Genomic DNA, 19,201 nt, shown 5'->3' with positions numbered 1-19,201 from the left:
TTGGGGAAAACATGTCAGAACATTAACATGTTAATTCTGTTCATCACAGATTTATGGTGGAATGGATATAAAGTTTAAAAACATGCAAGGATTATTAGAATTCAGTTGAGATGCACTCTTTGTTTGTCTACCCTTTTATCAAGGTCTGCCAACTTTGTGTGCCAGGTTCCTCTCTTTTTCCATTCTAGGCCACTTCCAAAGCTACAGGGAAATCAAGAGGAAAATAACAGCCTCAAATTTTCCATGACTCTGATGGTTGGACTTCAGACATCCTCCAAAGGCCAGGGGAAAGGGAGAACACATGGAAAAGATACAACCAACTTTGTTTCCCACTTCTCTCAGATGTTGATTGAGAGATGATCCCATGATGAAATATTGAAGATAAAATGAAATAAAAGCAGAAACAAAATAGACAAAAACAACTTGCTTAGTAGTGATTTGTTCTTCCTTTCCCCTATAAAAATCTGCTCTCTGGTTTCTGGCCCAGCTGTAAACAGCTTGGAAATCGTTATTCCCATCTATCCTCACAAAACTTTAAAAAGCTGAATAAAGTAAAAACCAACTGTTTCTTCCTAGATCCATCAGAGAATGGAGACCAGAGGGCAAATCACTGTCTCTAAACTAGAGAGGCAGACAGGCATATACAGAAAATCAGGACTCACTGGAGCAGAAGCCCAAAAGCAGAAACCTCCATCTGGGGTAGGAAAATTAAAACTGTTAACTGACTTATTGCTGGAAGCTCAGTATGAACAAGCTAGAACATTAAAAACTCCAGGGGTCTGGGGACATCACCCATTTGTGAATTTTACCTCCAGGAGCCCTACCAGCTTCTCGCAGTGAAGATCTGAGAAAAATTCCCTCATGCTTCCAACAAGAAAAGGGAAATAGCAACCATTTTGAAATACACCCAGAACATTCTGTTCTTTTTAACAAAGCTTTTCTCAGGCGAAACTATATTACAGTGCCTAATAAACTGGGGTTATATCTGAGTCTAAACTACCTGGGGGGAAGGGAAATACCAATTCCAGCCCAGTCTTGTCTGCTTCCTGGGGATAAACAAATAACCAATTTAAGCCCCTTATACTGTTCCTATGTCACTTAAGGGGGGAGGGAGGGGGCCGGGGAGATCATCTCAAACAACCAAGGAGCATCTGTGAAGGTCACAGCTCAGGGGCACAATAAAAGACTGAGATCTAATCATTGGACTATATACTGCTTCCCTTCCCACACTTACACACAACTCCCTCTGCAATGATAAAAGGTTCCTGTATAAAAGAAGCAGCAAATGTAAAAAACAAAACAAAACAAAACTCATGTCTCAGACCTTATGTCAGAAGAAATATCTAAGGAAACCCAAATACAATAGGGGAGCCAAAAACAAATACACCAGAGGAAAATAGAGCCTCCAAAACCTATAGCTACAGAAACAGGGGACGCAGCCTAAGGCCTCGTTAAACATAAAACCTCACATTAAAGGCCATCTTAGTTTCTTTTATGCAGTACGTTATGTTCAACTTTCAACAAAAAATTACAAGGTATGTCAAAAAAACAGTTTGAAGAGGCAGAGCAAGCATGAGAAGCTGATTCGGATGTAGAAGGGATACAGGAATTATCAGACGTGGAATTAAAGACAACTGTGACTAAGATACTCAGGGCTCTAATGGAAAAGGTAGACAACATGCAAGAACAGGCGAGAAATGTAAGCGGAGAGATGGATACGCTAAGAAAACAATCAAAAGGAAACACAAATCAACACACGGTACTAGAAATGAGGAATTCCTTTGATGGGCTTATTAATATTAATATTATATTAATATTAATTGCATTACATTAATATCATATTAAATATTATATTAATATTAACATTACACAGCTAAGGAAAGAAATCAGTGGGCTTGAAGATGTCAATAGAAACTTGCAAAACTGAGGGGTGCCTGGGTGGCTCAGTCGGTTAAGCATCTGACTTCGGCTCAGGTCATGATCTCACGGTTCGTGGGTTCGAGCCCCGCGTCGGGCTCTGTGCTGACAGCTCAGAGCCTGGAGCCTGTTTCAGATTCTGTGTCTCCCTCTCTCTCTGCCCCTCCCCTGTTCATGCTCTGTCTCCCTCTGTCTCAAAAATAAATAAACGTTAAAAAAAATTTTTTTTAAATAAAAAAAAAGAAACTTGCAAAACTGAGATACAATGAGAGTACCAGAAAAGAACAAAGAAAGAACAGAAAAAATATTTGAAGCAACAATGACTGAGAATTGTCCCAAATTAGTAATAGTCAGTACTATGGATTGAACTGTTTCTCCTTAAAATTCATATGTTGAAGCCCTAACTCCCAGTAAGTTCCGAATAGGACTGCATTTGGAAATGGACCTTTAGAGAGATAATTAAGGTTAAATGAGATCATAAGACTGAGACCCTAATCCAACATGACTGATGTCTTTATAAGAAGAAGAAGAGACACCAGGGATATGCATGCATCGAGAAAAGACCATGTGAAAACACAGTGAAAAGGTGGCCATCACTAGCCAAGGAGGGAGGTCTCAGGAGAAAACTATCCTAACAGCATTTTGATCATGGACTTCTAGCTTCCAGAACAATGAGGGGGGGGGGGGGGAAACCTTCTGTTGTTTATGCTACCTAATCTGTGGTATTTTGTTATGGGAGCCCTAGCAAACAAATATAGGCATCAAACCACAGATCCAGGGTGCTCATAGAACATCAGATATGATTAATACCAAAACATCTTCCCTCTTTCCCTCTCTGTCTCTGTCTCTCTTTCTATCTATATTTATATATCTATCTATATCTATATCTATCTGTATCTCTATCTCTATCTATCTATCTATCTATCTATCTATCTATCTATCTATCATCTATCTCTATTATATTCTGAAGGTGAAAAACCAAAGACCAAGAGAAAACGTTGAAAAAAATTGGGAGGAAGATGGGGGGGAACACATTTAGAGGACAAAGGATAAGAATTACATGAAATTTCTCATCAGAAACCACACAAGCAAAAAAAGAGTGAAATGAGATATTTAGTATGTTGAAAGAAAAGACTGAAAACCTAGAATTCTTTATCCTGCAAAATTATCCTCCAAAAGTGAAGAAGAAATAGACACTTTCTCAGACAAATGAAAATTGTGGATATCTGTTGTCAGTAGGCCTGTCTTTTAAGTAATGCTAACAGAAGTTCTTCAAAGAAAAGTAAAGTTATATAGTTTGAAACTCAGAGCCACATAAAGAAGGAAGACTTCTAGAGAAGGAGTCAATGAAGGCAAAACAAAGTATTTTATTTTTAGTATTCTTAATTGATCTAAAGGATAATCATTTGTTCAAAATAGTAACAGCAACAATATATTCAGTGATTATAGCTTATAATTAAGTGAAGGGAATGACAGCAGTGTTGTAAGGTTGGGAGGAAGAAAGTGGGGATATTCTCTTATGAGGTCCTTATACTACTCATAAACTTTATAGTGTTATCTGAAAGTGATCTTATATTGGTTGTAAATGCATATTTAAAACTCTAGGGGAATCTTTAAACAATTAAAAGCATATGAAATGCTCAGTTAAAAGAAGAGAAGGCAGAGAAAAGATGGGAGAAAGAAAGAAAGAAAGAAAGAAAAGAAAAACAAAGAAAAAGGGAAATAAATAGAAAATAGCTACAAATAGGATAGATATTAATCCAACTATATTAATAATCACTTTAAATGTAATGGTCTAAATATGCCAATTAAAAGACAAAGACTCTCAGAGTGGACAAAAGATAGGACCTAATTATACGCTGTCTACAAAAAACCCACTTTAAAAATAAAGACACAGATAGATTACAAATAAAGGGGAGGACAAAAATTTGCCATGCTAACACTAATAAAAAGAAAGCTAGAAGATTAGCTAAATTAATTTCAAAGCAGACTTCAGAAAAAATAGCAACTATTAAGAAACAGAGACATTATTATGATGAAGGGGTTAATTCTTCATGAAGACATAAAAATCCATGTTTATTCTCCTAATAACAGAGCATCAAAACGCTTGAGACAAAAACTGAGAGACTTCAAAGAGAAATGGCAAATATATATTATGATTAAAGACTTCAGCACACATCTATCTGTAGTTGAGAGATCCCGTGGTGGAAAAATTGGTAAAGACAAGCTGAACAGAAGAGCATCCTCAATCAATCAGATCAAATTGACATTTATATCCATCAATAGCAGAATGTATAATCTTCTCAGGCTCCAATGGGACATTCACCAAAACAGGCCCTGTCCTAGACCATAAAGTACACTCTAACAAATTTTGAAAATAGAAATCTTACAGAGTGTGCTTTCAGACAGCAATGAAATTAAACCAGAAATTAGTAACAGAAAGATCACTAGAAAGCCCTCAAATGTTTGCAAGTAAACAACACACTTGAAAATAACGTTTGCAAAAACTCTCAAGACAAAAAAAAAAAACAACACTTTCACTAAAGGACACTAAAAATACAAGTTATCAAATTCTGTAATGCAGTGAAGGCTGTGCTTAGAGGGAAATGTATAGCATTGAATACATACATTTTTTAAAAAAGATCTAAAACCAATAAACTACACTTCCAAAATAGGAAGTGAAGAAAAGGAAGAGAGCAAATTAAATCCAAAGGAAGAAGAAAAGAAATACTAAGAATTTACAGCGGAAATCAATGAACTTGAAACAGAAAACCAGTAAAGAAATTTAATAAAATCAAAAGTTGGTTATTTGAAGAGATCAATATTAATAAACCTCTAGGCAAGCTAACCAAGAAAACAAAGACAAAAATTACTAATATAATAAATTTTAAAAAGGGCTATTACTACTGATACCATAGACTTTAAAAAGATAGTAAAGGAATATTTTTTAATTGTTTTTAACGTTTATTTATTATTGAGAGACAGACAGAGACAGAGCAGGAGCATGGGAGGAGCAAAGAGAGGAGGAGACAGAATCTGAAACAGGTTCCAGGCTCTGAGCTGTCAGCGCAGGGCTGGAACTCACAAACTGCGAGATCATGACCCAAGCTGAAGTCGGTCGCTCAATCGACTGAGCCACCCAGGCGCCCGAGTAAAGGAATATTTTTGATTAATTAACTAATTAATTAATTAAGAGAGAATCCCAAGCAAGCTCCATGCTGTCAGCACAGCACCTGATGCAGACCTTGAGCCCACGAATCATAGGATCCATGACCTGAGCCAAAACCAAGAGTCAGATGCTCAACTGACTGAGTCCCCAGGCACCCCACAAAAAAAGATAGTAGAGGAATATTAAAAACAACTCTAGCCTACAAATATGGTAACCTATATAAAATACACCCATTTTTTGAAAGATACAATCTAAGAAAAGCCACACAAGGATAAAAACATAATCTGAATAGACCTATAACTGTTAAATAAGTTGAATCAATAACTGAGAATCTACCAAAACAGGAAGCACCAAGATGTTTTCAATGGCGAATTCTACCAAACATTTAAAGAAGAAATGATACCAACTCTCCATATTCTCTTCCAGAAAAGAGGCAAAATAAAAAGGAGTCATTTATAACAGTCTATGAGTACAGTATTATCCTAAGAGTAAAATCATAAAAATACATTACAAAAATGGTAAAGTATATATCAATATTCCCATGAACATAAATATCTCCAATAAAATATTAGCAATCCACATCCAACAATGTAAAAAGAAGAATCATACACCATAACTAAATGAGATTTATTCTTGGTATGCAAGCCTGGCTGACCATTTGAAAGCCAATTAATGAAACCCATCACATCAAGAGACTAAAAAATAAAAACCATATGATCATATCAATAAATGCAGAGAAAGAATTTTTTTTGAATTTTGTTTAATGTTTATTTATTTTGGGGAGAGACAGAGTGTGAGCGGGGGAGGGGCAGAGAGAGAGGGAGACACAGAATCTGAAGTAGACTCCAGGCTCCAAGCTGTCAGCATAGAGCCCAATGCGGGGCTGGAACTCACGAACTGCGAGATCATGACCTGAGGTGAAGTCAGGCACTCAACCGACTGAGCCACCCAGGCGCCCCATTGCAGAGAAAGAATTTGACAAAATCTAGCACCTGTTCATTAAAACAAAACAAAACAACTCTCAACAAACTAGGAATAGAGGGAAACTTCCTCAACTTAGTAGAGAACATCTACAAAAACCCTATGGCTAACAGCATATAAATGGTTAGAAACTAGATGCTTTCTTGTTAAGGTGAGGAACAAAGCAAAGGTGTCCCTTTGCACACTCCTATTCAGTATCTTCTGGTAAGTTCTAGCTAATTCAGTAATACAAGAAAAATAAATTAAATGTATACAATTTGGACAGGAAGAAAGAAAACTGTCTTTGTTCACAAATGACATGTTTATCTATGCAGAAAATCTAAAAAGGGACCAGAAAACACTTAGAACTACTAAGTGATTATGACAAGTTTGAATGATAAAAATTTGCTTTTTTTGTAATCCAATAATGAACAATTGGAATTAGAAATGAAATATGCAGTACCATTAACATTAGCATACAAATGTAAATAGTGTGCTAAAAAAATAGTTTCAAGAAATTTAATGAAATGAGTACCAGATTTTTAAAAAATAATATATTTCATTTGACTAATGATTCAAAATATTATTTTGACATTTAAAAATAAACATTATTTTTGACATTTATTGTTTAATGGGAGATTTTTAATTAAAGTATAGTGACACACAATATTACATTAGTTTCAAGTATACAAAACAGTGATTCAACAAGTTTATACATTATGCTGTATTCAACACAAGCCATTCTATTAGAATGGCTAAACTTCAAAATACTAAACACTGGTGAGGATGTCGAGCAGTAGGAGCTCTCATTCATTGCTGCTCAAGATGCAAAATGGTACAGCCACTATAGAAAATTATTTGGCCATGTCTTACAAAGCTAAGCATAACCTTACCATATAATCAAGTAATTGTTCTCCCAAGGAGTTGTCCAAATGAATGGAAAACCAATGCCCCACAAACCCTGCATACTAATGTTTACAGTAGCTTTATTCAGTTACCAAATGTGGAAGCAGCCAAGACGTTCTTCAGTTGGTGAATGGATAAACAAACTGTGGTATATTCATAAAATGGAATGTTATTCTGCTATAAAAAGGCAGTGAGCTATCCCATCATGCAAAGACATGGAAGAACTTAAACACACGTTATTAAGTTAAAAAAAAAAAAAAAATCTGAAAAGGCTCCCTACTGTTTATTCGAATTATATGACATTCTGGAAAAGGAAAAACTATGGAGACAGGAAAAAGAGCAGTGGTTGCCAGGGGTTCAGGAGGGAAAAGGGAAGGATGAATAACTAGAGCACAGGGAATTTTTAGGGTAATAAAACTATTCTGTAGGACACAGTAATGGTGGATACATGTCATTATACCTTTGTCAAAACCCACAGAATATACAATACAAAGATTAAACTCTAATGTAAACTAGGGGACTTTAGTGAATTATAATGTATCAATATTGGTTCATCAATAGCAACAAATGTACCACTCTAATGTAAGGTATTAATAATAGGGAAGAGTATGAGTAGGACTGAGGTGGTTTTATGGGATTATACATTCTGTTCAGTTTTTTTTTTTTTTTTTTTTGGTATACCTATAAAACTACTCCAAAAACTAGAAATTAAAAAAAAAAAAAAACTGGCTTCAAAAATAGACATAGGAGTATAGTTACATCAAAAGTGAATGGTAAAGAATTTGGGAGTTGTATGGAGGACTGTGAAATAGAGCTGTAGACGCTCTTAAGTTAAAGCCCTTATGAAATAAACAACATCTAAATTAAGTGCCAAAATGAATGAAGCTGGAGCAACCCTCTTTCCCCTCTGCAGTTTTGTTAACGGGATGGACTCATGTTTTAGGGCAGGAAATAAACAATGCCTACTTTTAGAAAAGTGAAGTTCTTTCGTGGCTTCTGTTTCAATGTACAACTCTGTTACTGTGTCTACTTGTTAGCACAGTACTCTTGAGCTTCCTCGTGCCTTATCCTCCAGCCCTCACTGCAAGCACTTTGTGCTAGATCAGTCTTGATGCACATACACCTGGGGAAGTCCATTCCTGACCCCATTTTAATTGGCTTGGAGTGGAATGATTCTTGCTCTTGGATGGAAACTATCAGAAATCTCACTTAAGTTGATTGTCAAAGAGTGGTGTTCATAGATGTGTAGCCCTGCAGCCCATACTGGCTTGTCTTAAGCACTAAACATAATCAACATATTCTGCTTTTCTACAACACCGAGGTGAATACAGAAAAGTGTTTCTCCACAGAAACTGACCTGTAAAGGTTTATTTTTTGCAGAACCTACTTGGTAAATTCAAACTGGTGGTGGAAACAGAGGTTGGGATGCCAATATATAGTGAAAGAAAACATTCCTCAAACCTGCTTAAGCACTAAACTCCTGTCTGCCCCAAGTTATCTTAGAAAAGACAGACTAAGTAACCACTGTGCTTTGGGCTTTGTGGCCCAACCACATCACATCATCAATATCCTCTTTATAAATTTTTTTTAATGTTTATTTATTTTGAGACAGAGAGAGACACAGCATGAATGGGGGAGGGTCAGAGAGAGAGGGAGACACAGAACCTGAAGCAGGCTCCAGGCTTTGAGCTGTCAGCACAGAGCCCGACGCGGGGCTCGAACTCACGGACCGTGAGATCATGACCTGAGCCAAAGTCGGAAGCTCAACTGACTGAGCCACCCATCAATATCCTCTTTATAAACAGGAGCTCACATTTCATAACAGTATTTTTTAAGCACATGCTGGTAGGAAATTCAAAGTTGGATAATTTGTATTGCTGCTATGATTTATTTGTGCCTAAAAAGAAAAATCATAGAAGATGCAGCATCATCGCCTGTGGAGGTGATGCAGTGTCTAAGATCATGATTATTTACTTCCTCTCTTTTTTTTTATAACATCTTATTGAATAACTATTTTTCCTTCACTTGTATATAATCCAAGCAAGCTAGACACAAACAGCTATATGTTTATTCAGGAGGGAAAATAAAATATGATAATTAAAAGTTACGTCTATGGTTAGTTAACAAATTGCAGGTATTCCAGCTTTGGGTAGAAAATAGAAGGCGACCCTCTCTAAAATGGACACAGTAGGAGTTAACGTGAAACGGAATTACATGAATCATTTTGAGATGACTGACTCTGAGGGATGTTCTGTAAATGATGTGCTGTGTAGGCCATGCCATTTCCTCAGGCTTTCCATTGGAACATCAATCTACTGTGAAATGAAACATGAGCCGTTATTGTGAACACTAACATATTTGTGAAGAACACAAGAGATGTGTCTAGAGAGAACACTGAGAGTAAGGATTTGCTTTTCTGCAAGGAACAGAGGCGATGCATCTGCCAGGCAATAATGATGATGAGCAAAAAACAATATTGATTTACTGAATGAGAGGAGCAATGCCAGTTTCCTTAGGCATATTAATTTTGATTATTCCAATAACTTTAGAAAGTCAGTATTATTATTTCTGCTTGAAAAGTGAGCAGACTGGGACTCAGAAATATTACATGCCTCACCCAAAGTCACAGAGTTGGGTCTGTCTGCCTCTGGCTCATGGGGCTTTGTCCGTGAGCTCTTTCTCAGCTGTTCAAGTGTTTCAACCACTAGAATTTCATCCTTTGTAGTGAGACAACTACCAGGCAATATCCCAGGTTAGAAAAGATCTCCACAAAACTCTCTAGATCAGACCCACAAAGAAGCAGCTGTTTTTTTTTTTTTTTAATAACTTCTTTCTCTAAGTGCCTCAGTTTTGAAGAATGTGTGCCCTGAATGAATAAATCAGTGCTCTCACTACTGGAAATGATCATCTATTCTATTAATTTATAACTTTGCCGGTTTTTAGATGGTTTCCCATGTTAGTTTGAATCTTTGATTGGCATCTTGGATGAAGTACTAAATTCAAGTTTCTGAAATGACAGAAGTGAAGGATAGCTCCATTGGATTTTTCTACAGCCTTCTTATAAAGATGTCTCTCTAAGAGCAATGCCAAAGAAGGCCAGATGCTGTAAAGCTTCTCACTGCCTTTGCATATGCTGGTCCTTTGCTTCAAATGTGTTCTCTGCACTGTCTCCTGACAAATTTCCCCTCCTCCTTCAAAATTCAACTCAAATGGCTCTCAGTTCTGTGAAATCACTCTGCAATTTCCTGAGTAAATTCAATCTCTTGTTTATTTTAAACTTGTACATAATTTTGCACACACTGCTGCTATATTCACTCAGCACTCTATAGGAACTCCTGTATAATTCTTTCTTCTCATCTAACCTATGAGTTACCCAACGTTTTAGATGAAGTCAGAGTCACCTTGTTACCCTAGCACCTAAGAAAGTATTTGGTGTAAGAAAAAAATCCTCAATAAATATTTGTAGAAATGACACTTTAAAACCATGCAGTCTTATCTTGGAAAACTGTAGTCTTCAGGAAGATGTGAAAAGATGTGCACTTGTTGGGGGTCTATGTTCTTGAAGAGCTTACCTAAAATCATGGTTGTTGAACCAAGTTCATTCTAAGTTCACTAAACTTGATTTATTACAATTAAACTTCTGTTATAGCTTTCTTTTGCTTGCCCTCACCATATTTAATATACCTTCTGCTTACAGAATCATAGGATGCCTGAAATAATAGTGAGAAAAATGGAGCCCCAGAAAGTCAAGGGACTTACCACAAATCACATAGCTAAGTGGGAGAGTAAGGTGGAACTCTGGGTCTCTGAGCCCCTTTGTTATTCTTTCTAGTGGACCAAGGTCCTATGGAAAAATAACAATAACTTTTTAAAGCTTGTTTATAGCTTTTTAATTTATTCACAAGAAATGGGTTTTAATAGTTGTGTGGGGCATTATACCATGGAAAAAGTTGCCACCAGGTTTGTGCCTTTCCAAACAAAGCCATTCACAAATTTGATGTTGGCAATATTGGTCCCATCGTGGTATTGTGGTTTTCTTTTCTCAATCACAAAGCAATAAAATGCGAGCACGTGTTCATCCATACATATTGGCTGTCAGTAATAAAACGAGGAGATATTGTACTGACCGTAGTCCGTGTTTTCTGGCTCCCAACAATTTGATGGCCAAAAATAGGGTGTCTGTGGAACAAAAAGAAGTGGAACCCAGGTTAAACAGACACAAAATGAGTAGAGTTCTTGGTTTATGAGCTGTGTTCATCTTTGGCAATTATCCAGAATAGTTTGCTAATGATGTATGTTTTGTAATACAGGGAAAGTACCCAAACAGGCATTGTAAGACTTTCCTTCTACAATTACTTGCTGAGCAATTGTTCAGTCCAAATATGTGCAGCACCAGCCGGTTCTTTAAATGTCATACATTTGCTGCAATTTTATGTCAACTGACATAATGGTAAAAGGTGTGATTGCATCATTCAAAAAAAAAGTTTTAATCCACAAAGACTGAAAGCAGAGTATTAAATTCAGCACGACTCAAGATAAAATATATTTAAATATAACGAATCATTTTTTTGATTCATGTATCTCATTATTGTCATCAGTAGACCCAAAAGCTCAACTATGAAAATTTACCCTAAGATCTGGCTCTGTTAATTATATGATGTAGCTCTCAACATTATCCAACTAGATTAAAATTTTTCTGTCTCACTTTAAAAAAATATTTCTTCATAGGGGCACCTGGGTGGCTCAGTCAGTTAAGTGTCCGACTTGATTTCAGCTCAGGTCATGATCTTGTGGTCTATGGGTTCCAGCCCCACATCAGGCTCCATGCTGACAGTTCAGAGCCTGCTTGGGATTCTCTCTCTCTCCTCTCTCTGCCCTTCCCCTGCTCATGCTCTCTCTCTCTCTCTCTCAAAATAAATAAATAAATTCTAAAAAATATATTTCTTCATAAAAACACTTACTGTTTTAAAATTTTAAACTGCACAGCCAGAAGTGATTTTTTAAAAACCAATTTTACTTAATTGATTTAATTTTAACCTATTTTAATTGATTGGTGTGATTAACAATTGACAAATCTCAGTCTGTGAAATTCTAGAACCTGACTGACAAAACCACAAAGACACTGACCAGGAAAACCCTGTTATCATCAACATTTTGTATTTTCTAATAGTGCTTTTCTAGCCCCACTAGTTGGACATGCATGGCTCCAGACCATGGGGAAACTGAATGACTACTGTGTACTCTCACAAGCTTTGATGATTACTCCAGGACTCGACAGAACAAATGACTGCAGACATCAAACTTGTGGGTTTGATTATATTTATTAGTCAATTACACTAGCTATCCATGTGTAATGAGCATATTTGACGTAATCTCTGATGAACCATTTGATAATTCTCCCTCTAGAAGATGGATTCTCAAGAAGGGGGAAAGGATAATTGGGGAGAACTGTTTGAATCTCTGAGGGAGAGCCTTTTCAAATTGCTTGAGACTTTCAGGGGATTTTGATTTAGCCTCTACTCCTTCTGGGAATTGCTAATATAATAAAGAAGTCCACTGATGTTAGTTGTGTACACATGTGAACAAAATGACAACAAGAATTCGAGGTGGGGCGAGTTGAAACGCTAGAAAAAGCAAGACATCAAGAATTTTTATAACCCCATCCTCACCTGAATCCCACTTGACTCCTTGGGAGATAGAGCTTTGAGGGTAAAATTGGGTCAGGATTTAGGGGAACCATAGGGGGACAAGTAGTTAAAAATCTTGCTTTCATGAGGGCCATTGGTTTTTGAGATACTTCTCAAAAGTGTTATTTCCTGAGGGTTGCTTCTTTATTTTGTGAGGGGCGTGTGTGTGTGTGTGTGTGTGTGTGTGTGTGTGTGTGTACATGTACCTTACTTTTAAAACACCTATTCTAGTCAGACTGGTCAAACACGTACTTTTTTTCTCAAAGCCACAAAGAATGTTCTTAACTTCATTCTCACCATTTTTCTTTATTCTTCCATCATTTACTTTAGTGAAAATTCCCTGACTAAAAGTAACAGAATGAAGCTATTTTATGTTCTGATATTATGTGGAAATGCCATCAAACCAACATTCTTCACTCATATTGCAAGATTTTTTTCTAGGAAAAGTATTTTAATTTATAGTAAAAGAGAATTTAAAGAATAACAAATGCTTATAATTCACCAAAATTTAAAAATTTACTTTTAAAGTTCAACTAGATTTCAGGACATTTTAATATATGAGTTTCTCTTTGCTTTTCAGAGTTGGCTTCTTTCAACTATGATAAAATTGAGCTAGCTATTGCTCAATAACCTTTAGCACATATACTAATGTGATGAAAGTCATGAAACTGACCTAGAGAATCATGTCAGATCTCAATTCCAGCTAGCTAATAGAGGATAATTAGACAATTGCAAGTTTACAATAAATATAGAAATCACATGCTTTAAATTGTGCTGAAAAATGGAGACAAATTTACATACTGCAGCATATCAATGAAATTAAATGAAGAGTTCTATTTGTCTCAAGTTCATGCCCAGAAGCTTCTTCAGATTCCTAATGATAGTTAAAATCTCAGTCATTCACTGGTAGAGTAGTAAATATGATATGGCAAGTTTCCTATTTTAATTCATGATTTTTGAAATCCTCCCAGGGAGTTGAATTGCAGCTCAGTGTAATAAAGAACTTTCTGCTGCTTGGAACCAACACAAAAATGGAGGTGGACACCTTGAACAAGAATGTGTTTTCTCTTACTAGAGCTGTTCAAATAAAAACCGATTAATGCCTTCACAGTCATTACAGCAGGAATTCAATTACCCCTGACTTTTCTGGAGCTTCTTTTGTTTGCTTTTTAAATCTCAGTTTTAAGATCCTATGACTATTAGATATACAAATATGTCATATTTAGATCCTATTTCAAATGTTAATAAGTCTTTAAAACATTTAACATTTAATATTTAACATTAATTAATGTAATTTAAAAGACTATCTATCATCTGTCATCTATGTAGGCACATTGAAAAATTGCTAGCCTTCTGCCAATACCTAGCAGTGATGTAATACACCTATCACTTGCACCCGTTCCCTTGCTTTGTTCTAAAGCTCTTTAAAAACAGTCTCTCCTCTCTCCAGAATGTAGGGTGACCCATTCCCAGCTCTGCTCATCTTTGATCCATGGCCATGACTAAGACATATAAACCTTGCCTGCCTACTAATTTCAATACAGGGAGGACAAGAGCAGAGTCAAACATTGTCAATCACGTTAACTCACAACATCATTACCAACTTTGGGCCATGTCTGAGCTAGTTTGCTTTAAGAAAAAAAATTTAAACTAGGTAATTCTCCAGAAATAAATAGACTGTATACAATGCTTCCCTTACAGATATGTTATTTTGCACAGAGACAGTTTTACTTGTAATATGATTGTGAGGATAGATAAAAGTTGTTATTTTTGTAAAAACAAAAATCACAATTTTTGAAATTTTTATTAGGCCTAAAGTTTACTTATAGTCTGTATATGAAAAAACATTTTTAATTTTTTTAATGTTTACTTTATTTTTTAGATAGAGACAACAATAGATATTGGGGGAGGGGCAGACACACACACACACACACACACACAAACACACACACACACACACACACACACACAAAATCTGAAGCAGGGGCCAGGCTCTGAGCTGTCAGCACAGAGCCTGACATGGGGCTCGAACCCACAAACAGTGAGATCATGACCTGAGCTGAAGTTGAATGCCCAACCAACTGAGCTATTCAAGTGTCCCTATATGAAAAAATTTTTAAAGAAAGATTATATGGAAAATGCAATCTTCCAGTAGAAAAGTAACTCCCTTAAAAAAATCAAAAAGTGTTCCTAGTATGCAAATAATTTATTTGCTAATAAACTAATAATTTCTATTTATCAAAATGTTACCTTTTAAGACGACAAGGTACTTTAACTTCTCAATAAGCTATTTTAAGCTACCACCACATTAACTATAAAAAAAGGATAATATTCCTCTATTTTAAAGCCTTTTAAAATTATGTAATTTGACTAACATATGTTGCTTGAATATTTAGGTCAGTATCATGATTTCAGGAGACTGCTTTATCTCCTAGGTATTCAGTACATAAAATCCTACGACTATTTGCCTTGTATAAAAGGGTCCTAAGGAAGTGACCGTGAGGGTGTTCCAGGAAGACAAAGATCTTTAAATGTTTTTAAAACATATTACCTCTTTGTTCTCTGTTTGCCCAAGCAAGTTCTTTGGTACCCAGGTTATTGTTTTGTCATTTATTTATAGAACATCTAATGATATTCAGAACAAATGAGAGAGAATGCTCCAGTGTCTACAAGTTTGACAATGGGGAGAATCCTCCAAAAATACCTAGAGCAAGAGTCTCAACTCTGGCATTATATGTGCCCTAATTTTATGGGCTGGAATCCACCAGTCAGTTATTAAGAAATCATTATATCTAATGAAATATGAACTCAAGTGTCAAGTGCATGCTCAATGACCAAAATTAGAGTCCACAATCATTTTTGAAAGAATCTGCATTTTTGAAAGAATGAGCATCTATTTCATTTGAAAAGGACTTAGAAAAACTCGTATCAGTTTACAGGTTATCTAAGGTATACTCCTGTCTCAGATGAGTGCACACACACAAAGCATCATGCACGTCAGTCTTCGCAGTCTTCTTGTAGGAAGGCCTCAGATACCAACATGCAGAAGGCCTTATAAGTAGCTAAATTCTGTATTGGAGCTTTCCCATGAGAATTTGCTTTGACCGAAGGCAGTCTTATATCATGGACAGGGTCCAGAGTATAATCAATTCAGTTCCACCTCTCAACTTCCTTCCCAGTGGCTAATGCAGCTTACACATGAATAACTCTCCCACCTCCTGAATTCCAGTAAGCCACTCTCTGAATTTTTCTTAACATTTTATATAAAACATATCTTCAATCATTATACATTTTAACTTTCACAAGTCATCTTAGCCAAGCACATTCCATCTTTCTCTGCTTACTGTTTCTTCAGTTTTAAATTTAATATTAATTCGTTTCTAACTAGCTAAGTCAAATAAAATAAGTTCTATTTTCAAAATTTGTTTGTAAAAACAATCAACAAACAAAATGCAGATTTCTATTTTACAGTTAAGGAATATTTTCATCAAACTCACCTGAAACCGGTAAAAGGTGCCATCATCTTTGAGTGTGAGGACGTGATCCGATATTGGAAAGAAGTAGCCATGGGCAGCCATTAATGTTCCCAAATGTAGCGCCTCCACTATTTCATGAAAACAGACAAATAAAAATGTATGTAAAATCTTTTTTTTTAATGCTGATTTACAGGAGTAAAGGATTTTATTCTCTTTAGAGTATATTGTTACATTCAAATTCTTGGCATCCTAAACAACTTGGCTTTGTACTTTTTCTTTTTTTCCAGTTCTTTCACACAGGGTACTGAGATGGCTCTGCTTCCTGGTAGTGACTGTGCAATGGCCAGCCATATTGCATGACGAACGGTGGACAAAAACACAGCACTATGGAACATTGAGACTGGAAAGTTATTCTGAAATCATAGAATCTGAGTCCTTCATTTTACAGGTGAGATGTATTTTGCTGTATGTTAATGTCTTCCAAAAACAATTCTATTTGGCATTTATATAGCACTTTAAACTTTTAAAAGTATTCTCACTTGTATCACCCCCCGGCCTATATTATGGATATCCAATACTATCAACAATTCTTCTAATGACATGGATCACTATTACATGATGTCATCGGGGAACATTAAGGCATCTAGAACCGTTTATGCTGTGTTAAGTGAGCACTAAACAACCATTCATGCTGCTACTACAGTCCTGCGATCATCTGGACTGCTCTAGCTTCTACAGCTCTATATTCAATGTTCTAGATATGGACTATGAAGATGTTTATTTGACAATGAAAATATTACAGTTTCCCAGAAGGCTGAGAAATGTTTGGAACATAATACTTTGATACTCATTCTCCTTTTACAGCAGCCAACAATTTCTTCCAATAAAATGGTTAATAAAATTTGGTCAACAGAATTATTATTGCATTTGTACAGGGACAACATGAAGTTTGGCTAACTTAAATTCTAGAAAATATGAAACTCTATAAAATAATTTTTTAGTCCATCAACAAGTTAGATTTATTGATCTGTTTTGTATCTTTCTATACAATTTTGTTATGGATTTATTTCTGTTTTTTAGACAAGTAAATGGTTCTTTAATTCTAGAATTCTTGCAATAGTTCCAGGACTGTATAGATCTATCTTTATTTCTAGCCATCAATCCTGGGAGCTTCGATTCTCCAGCCAATACTGAGTCACTAAGCTGCTGGCTGTGGTGCAGATAAGCATAGGAGTCCTGTCCCTCCCCTCCACCCTCCCATGCTTATAAAAGCTAATATAAAAATAATTATATTTTTATAATATAAAAATAATATAATATAATTATATTATAAAATATATAAAAATATATATTTTATATATAATATAAAAATAATTGTTAAATTTTATCTGTGACAGTGCCCCTTTTAGTTGTCATCTATCATCCTGTAAACACTTCAATTGGTAACTTACTTCTGGCCTGTCTCTGTTTTGTTCTTGTCGATAATAAAGAACAACTGCCAATCATCCTCTTTGCCATGTTCTTGGACGACTGTTATTAAGTGTCCCAGGCATCTTATCCATACTATGAATTAAGTCCTTCCCTGCACAGAATTTATTTTTCTACAAAGGAGCATTTTTTCATCAATTATATATATATGTGTGTGTGTGTGTGTGTGTGTGTGTGTGTGTGTGTGTGTGTGTGTATAATGTCTATATCCTTTTAGCTCAAAGCCAAGACCTTTTCAAAGCCTGTGCTGCTTACAGCTATATACCCACATATTCTTTGACTCTTGCTGAAACTCAGGAGCTAGTGTGGTGTTGTAAGAAGAACAAAACCTTTGGAGGCACTCACGAGTTTTTGTTACTTAAACAATGTGTGCCCCTCCCACCTTACAGAGTTGTTATAAGAATCAAACAAGAATATGTGTAAAGAAGTTGGAATAGTGTCCTGTGTATAGGAGACATTCAGTATATGGTAGCTGTTGTGCCTTCAATATTTACACATGAATTCATGTTACCTGAATCCAAATCACTGCTAGGAAGTCCGCTTGCATAAATTTGTGTTCAAGTAGGCTGAGTGAGAGAAACTGGCAGTCCTAAATAGCATCCTAAGTAGCCACTTACATATTATTTTGTGTATGTGTGGATTACTTATAAAATTGAAATAGTAAGAGAATCTATAAGGATTGCTGGCTCATAATAATGTGCAGGTGCTTATAGACTTGTTCATATTCTGAGTCCCTGGACTCTCCTGTCAGGTAGCACAGGTCAGAGCAACCCATTACATCTGTTTTCATATTTCAAAGTCAGATGGTGCACCTATAATGTTATAACCATCTTTATTTGTTATTTTCCCAGCAGTCTATGGCTGAGGAAAACATGATTAGCACTACTTTCCAGAAAGAGAAATGAATTATGGCACATGAGAAGGTTTGCAGGGAGTAGATTCAGGAAAGGAAAACTGAGATGCCCAGAAAGATAAATAGAAAAAGCCTTCTGAACTCTAATCATAGGACTGAGTGTGACTAAAGAAACAACAAAACCAGTGGGGTGCTAAAGTACTCATCAGGATTAAAAAAAATATGGTGAAAGTAACATAGCGAAGCTGCAGGAAGAAAATCAGAAGCAAACAAACGTAAGCACATTCTGACCTTCCTGCACCCACTGGATACTGATTCCGAGAGATCATCCATTTCTGGAGGGGTAGGTACATGTCTGGAGGTTTTCCTCACGTAGCACTACCATGCATAGTCAGATGGTAACAAGTCATGTGCTTTGTCACAGGACCACCAGAGAACGTAGCTCCAGGACCCGAAAAATACTCAGAGGAAAAATCAGGGAGTTGGGGTGGATTGTCTGTTTTCTTTCAAACTTTTAAACTTGGCACTTAGCATATCAAGAGTGATTAAGAGCTATTGAGCCAATATTTGCTGAATGAGTAAATAAGCAAACTTATGAATCACGACATATCAAAAATATGAACAACGTAGTGCTGCGTGAAAAAAGACAACACTAGCTATTTTGTGTTGTGATGATGAGCACCTTGTTCAGCTCTTCCAAGATAATGCAGATGTTCATAATCTCATTTCACGATACTTTTGTAAG

At 36.0% G+C, this 19,201-nt stretch overlaps 1 protein-coding gene across 9 annotated transcripts in view; it reads right to left on the bottom strand.

Moving 5' to 3' along the window:
- The window catches only part of RGS7 (regulator of G protein signaling 7), a 515,497-nt gene that overhangs the window by 118,794 nt on the left and 377,502 nt on the right, over positions 1–19,201 (bottom strand). For all 9 annotated transcript variants that reach the window (XM_042925199.1, XM_042925201.1, XM_042925206.1 and 6 more), the window contains 2 exons: positions 16,137–16,243; positions 11,080–11,131 (listed from right to left, as the gene is read on the bottom strand). In XM_042925199.1, the coding sequence (XP_042781133.1) occupies positions 11,080–11,131; positions 16,137–16,243 (159 nt within the window). The remainder of the gene's footprint in view (positions 1–11,079; positions 11,132–16,136; positions 16,244–19,201) is intronic.

The sequence above is a fragment of the Panthera leo genome, chromosome F3, assembly GCF_018350215.1.
Source record: "Panthera leo isolate Ple1 chromosome F3, P.leo_Ple1_pat1.1, whole genome shotgun sequence".
Classification (NCBI taxonomy): Eukaryota; Metazoa; Chordata; class Mammalia; order Carnivora; family Felidae; genus Panthera; species Panthera leo.
This window is presented reverse-complemented; position numbering and strand designations above follow the sequence as displayed.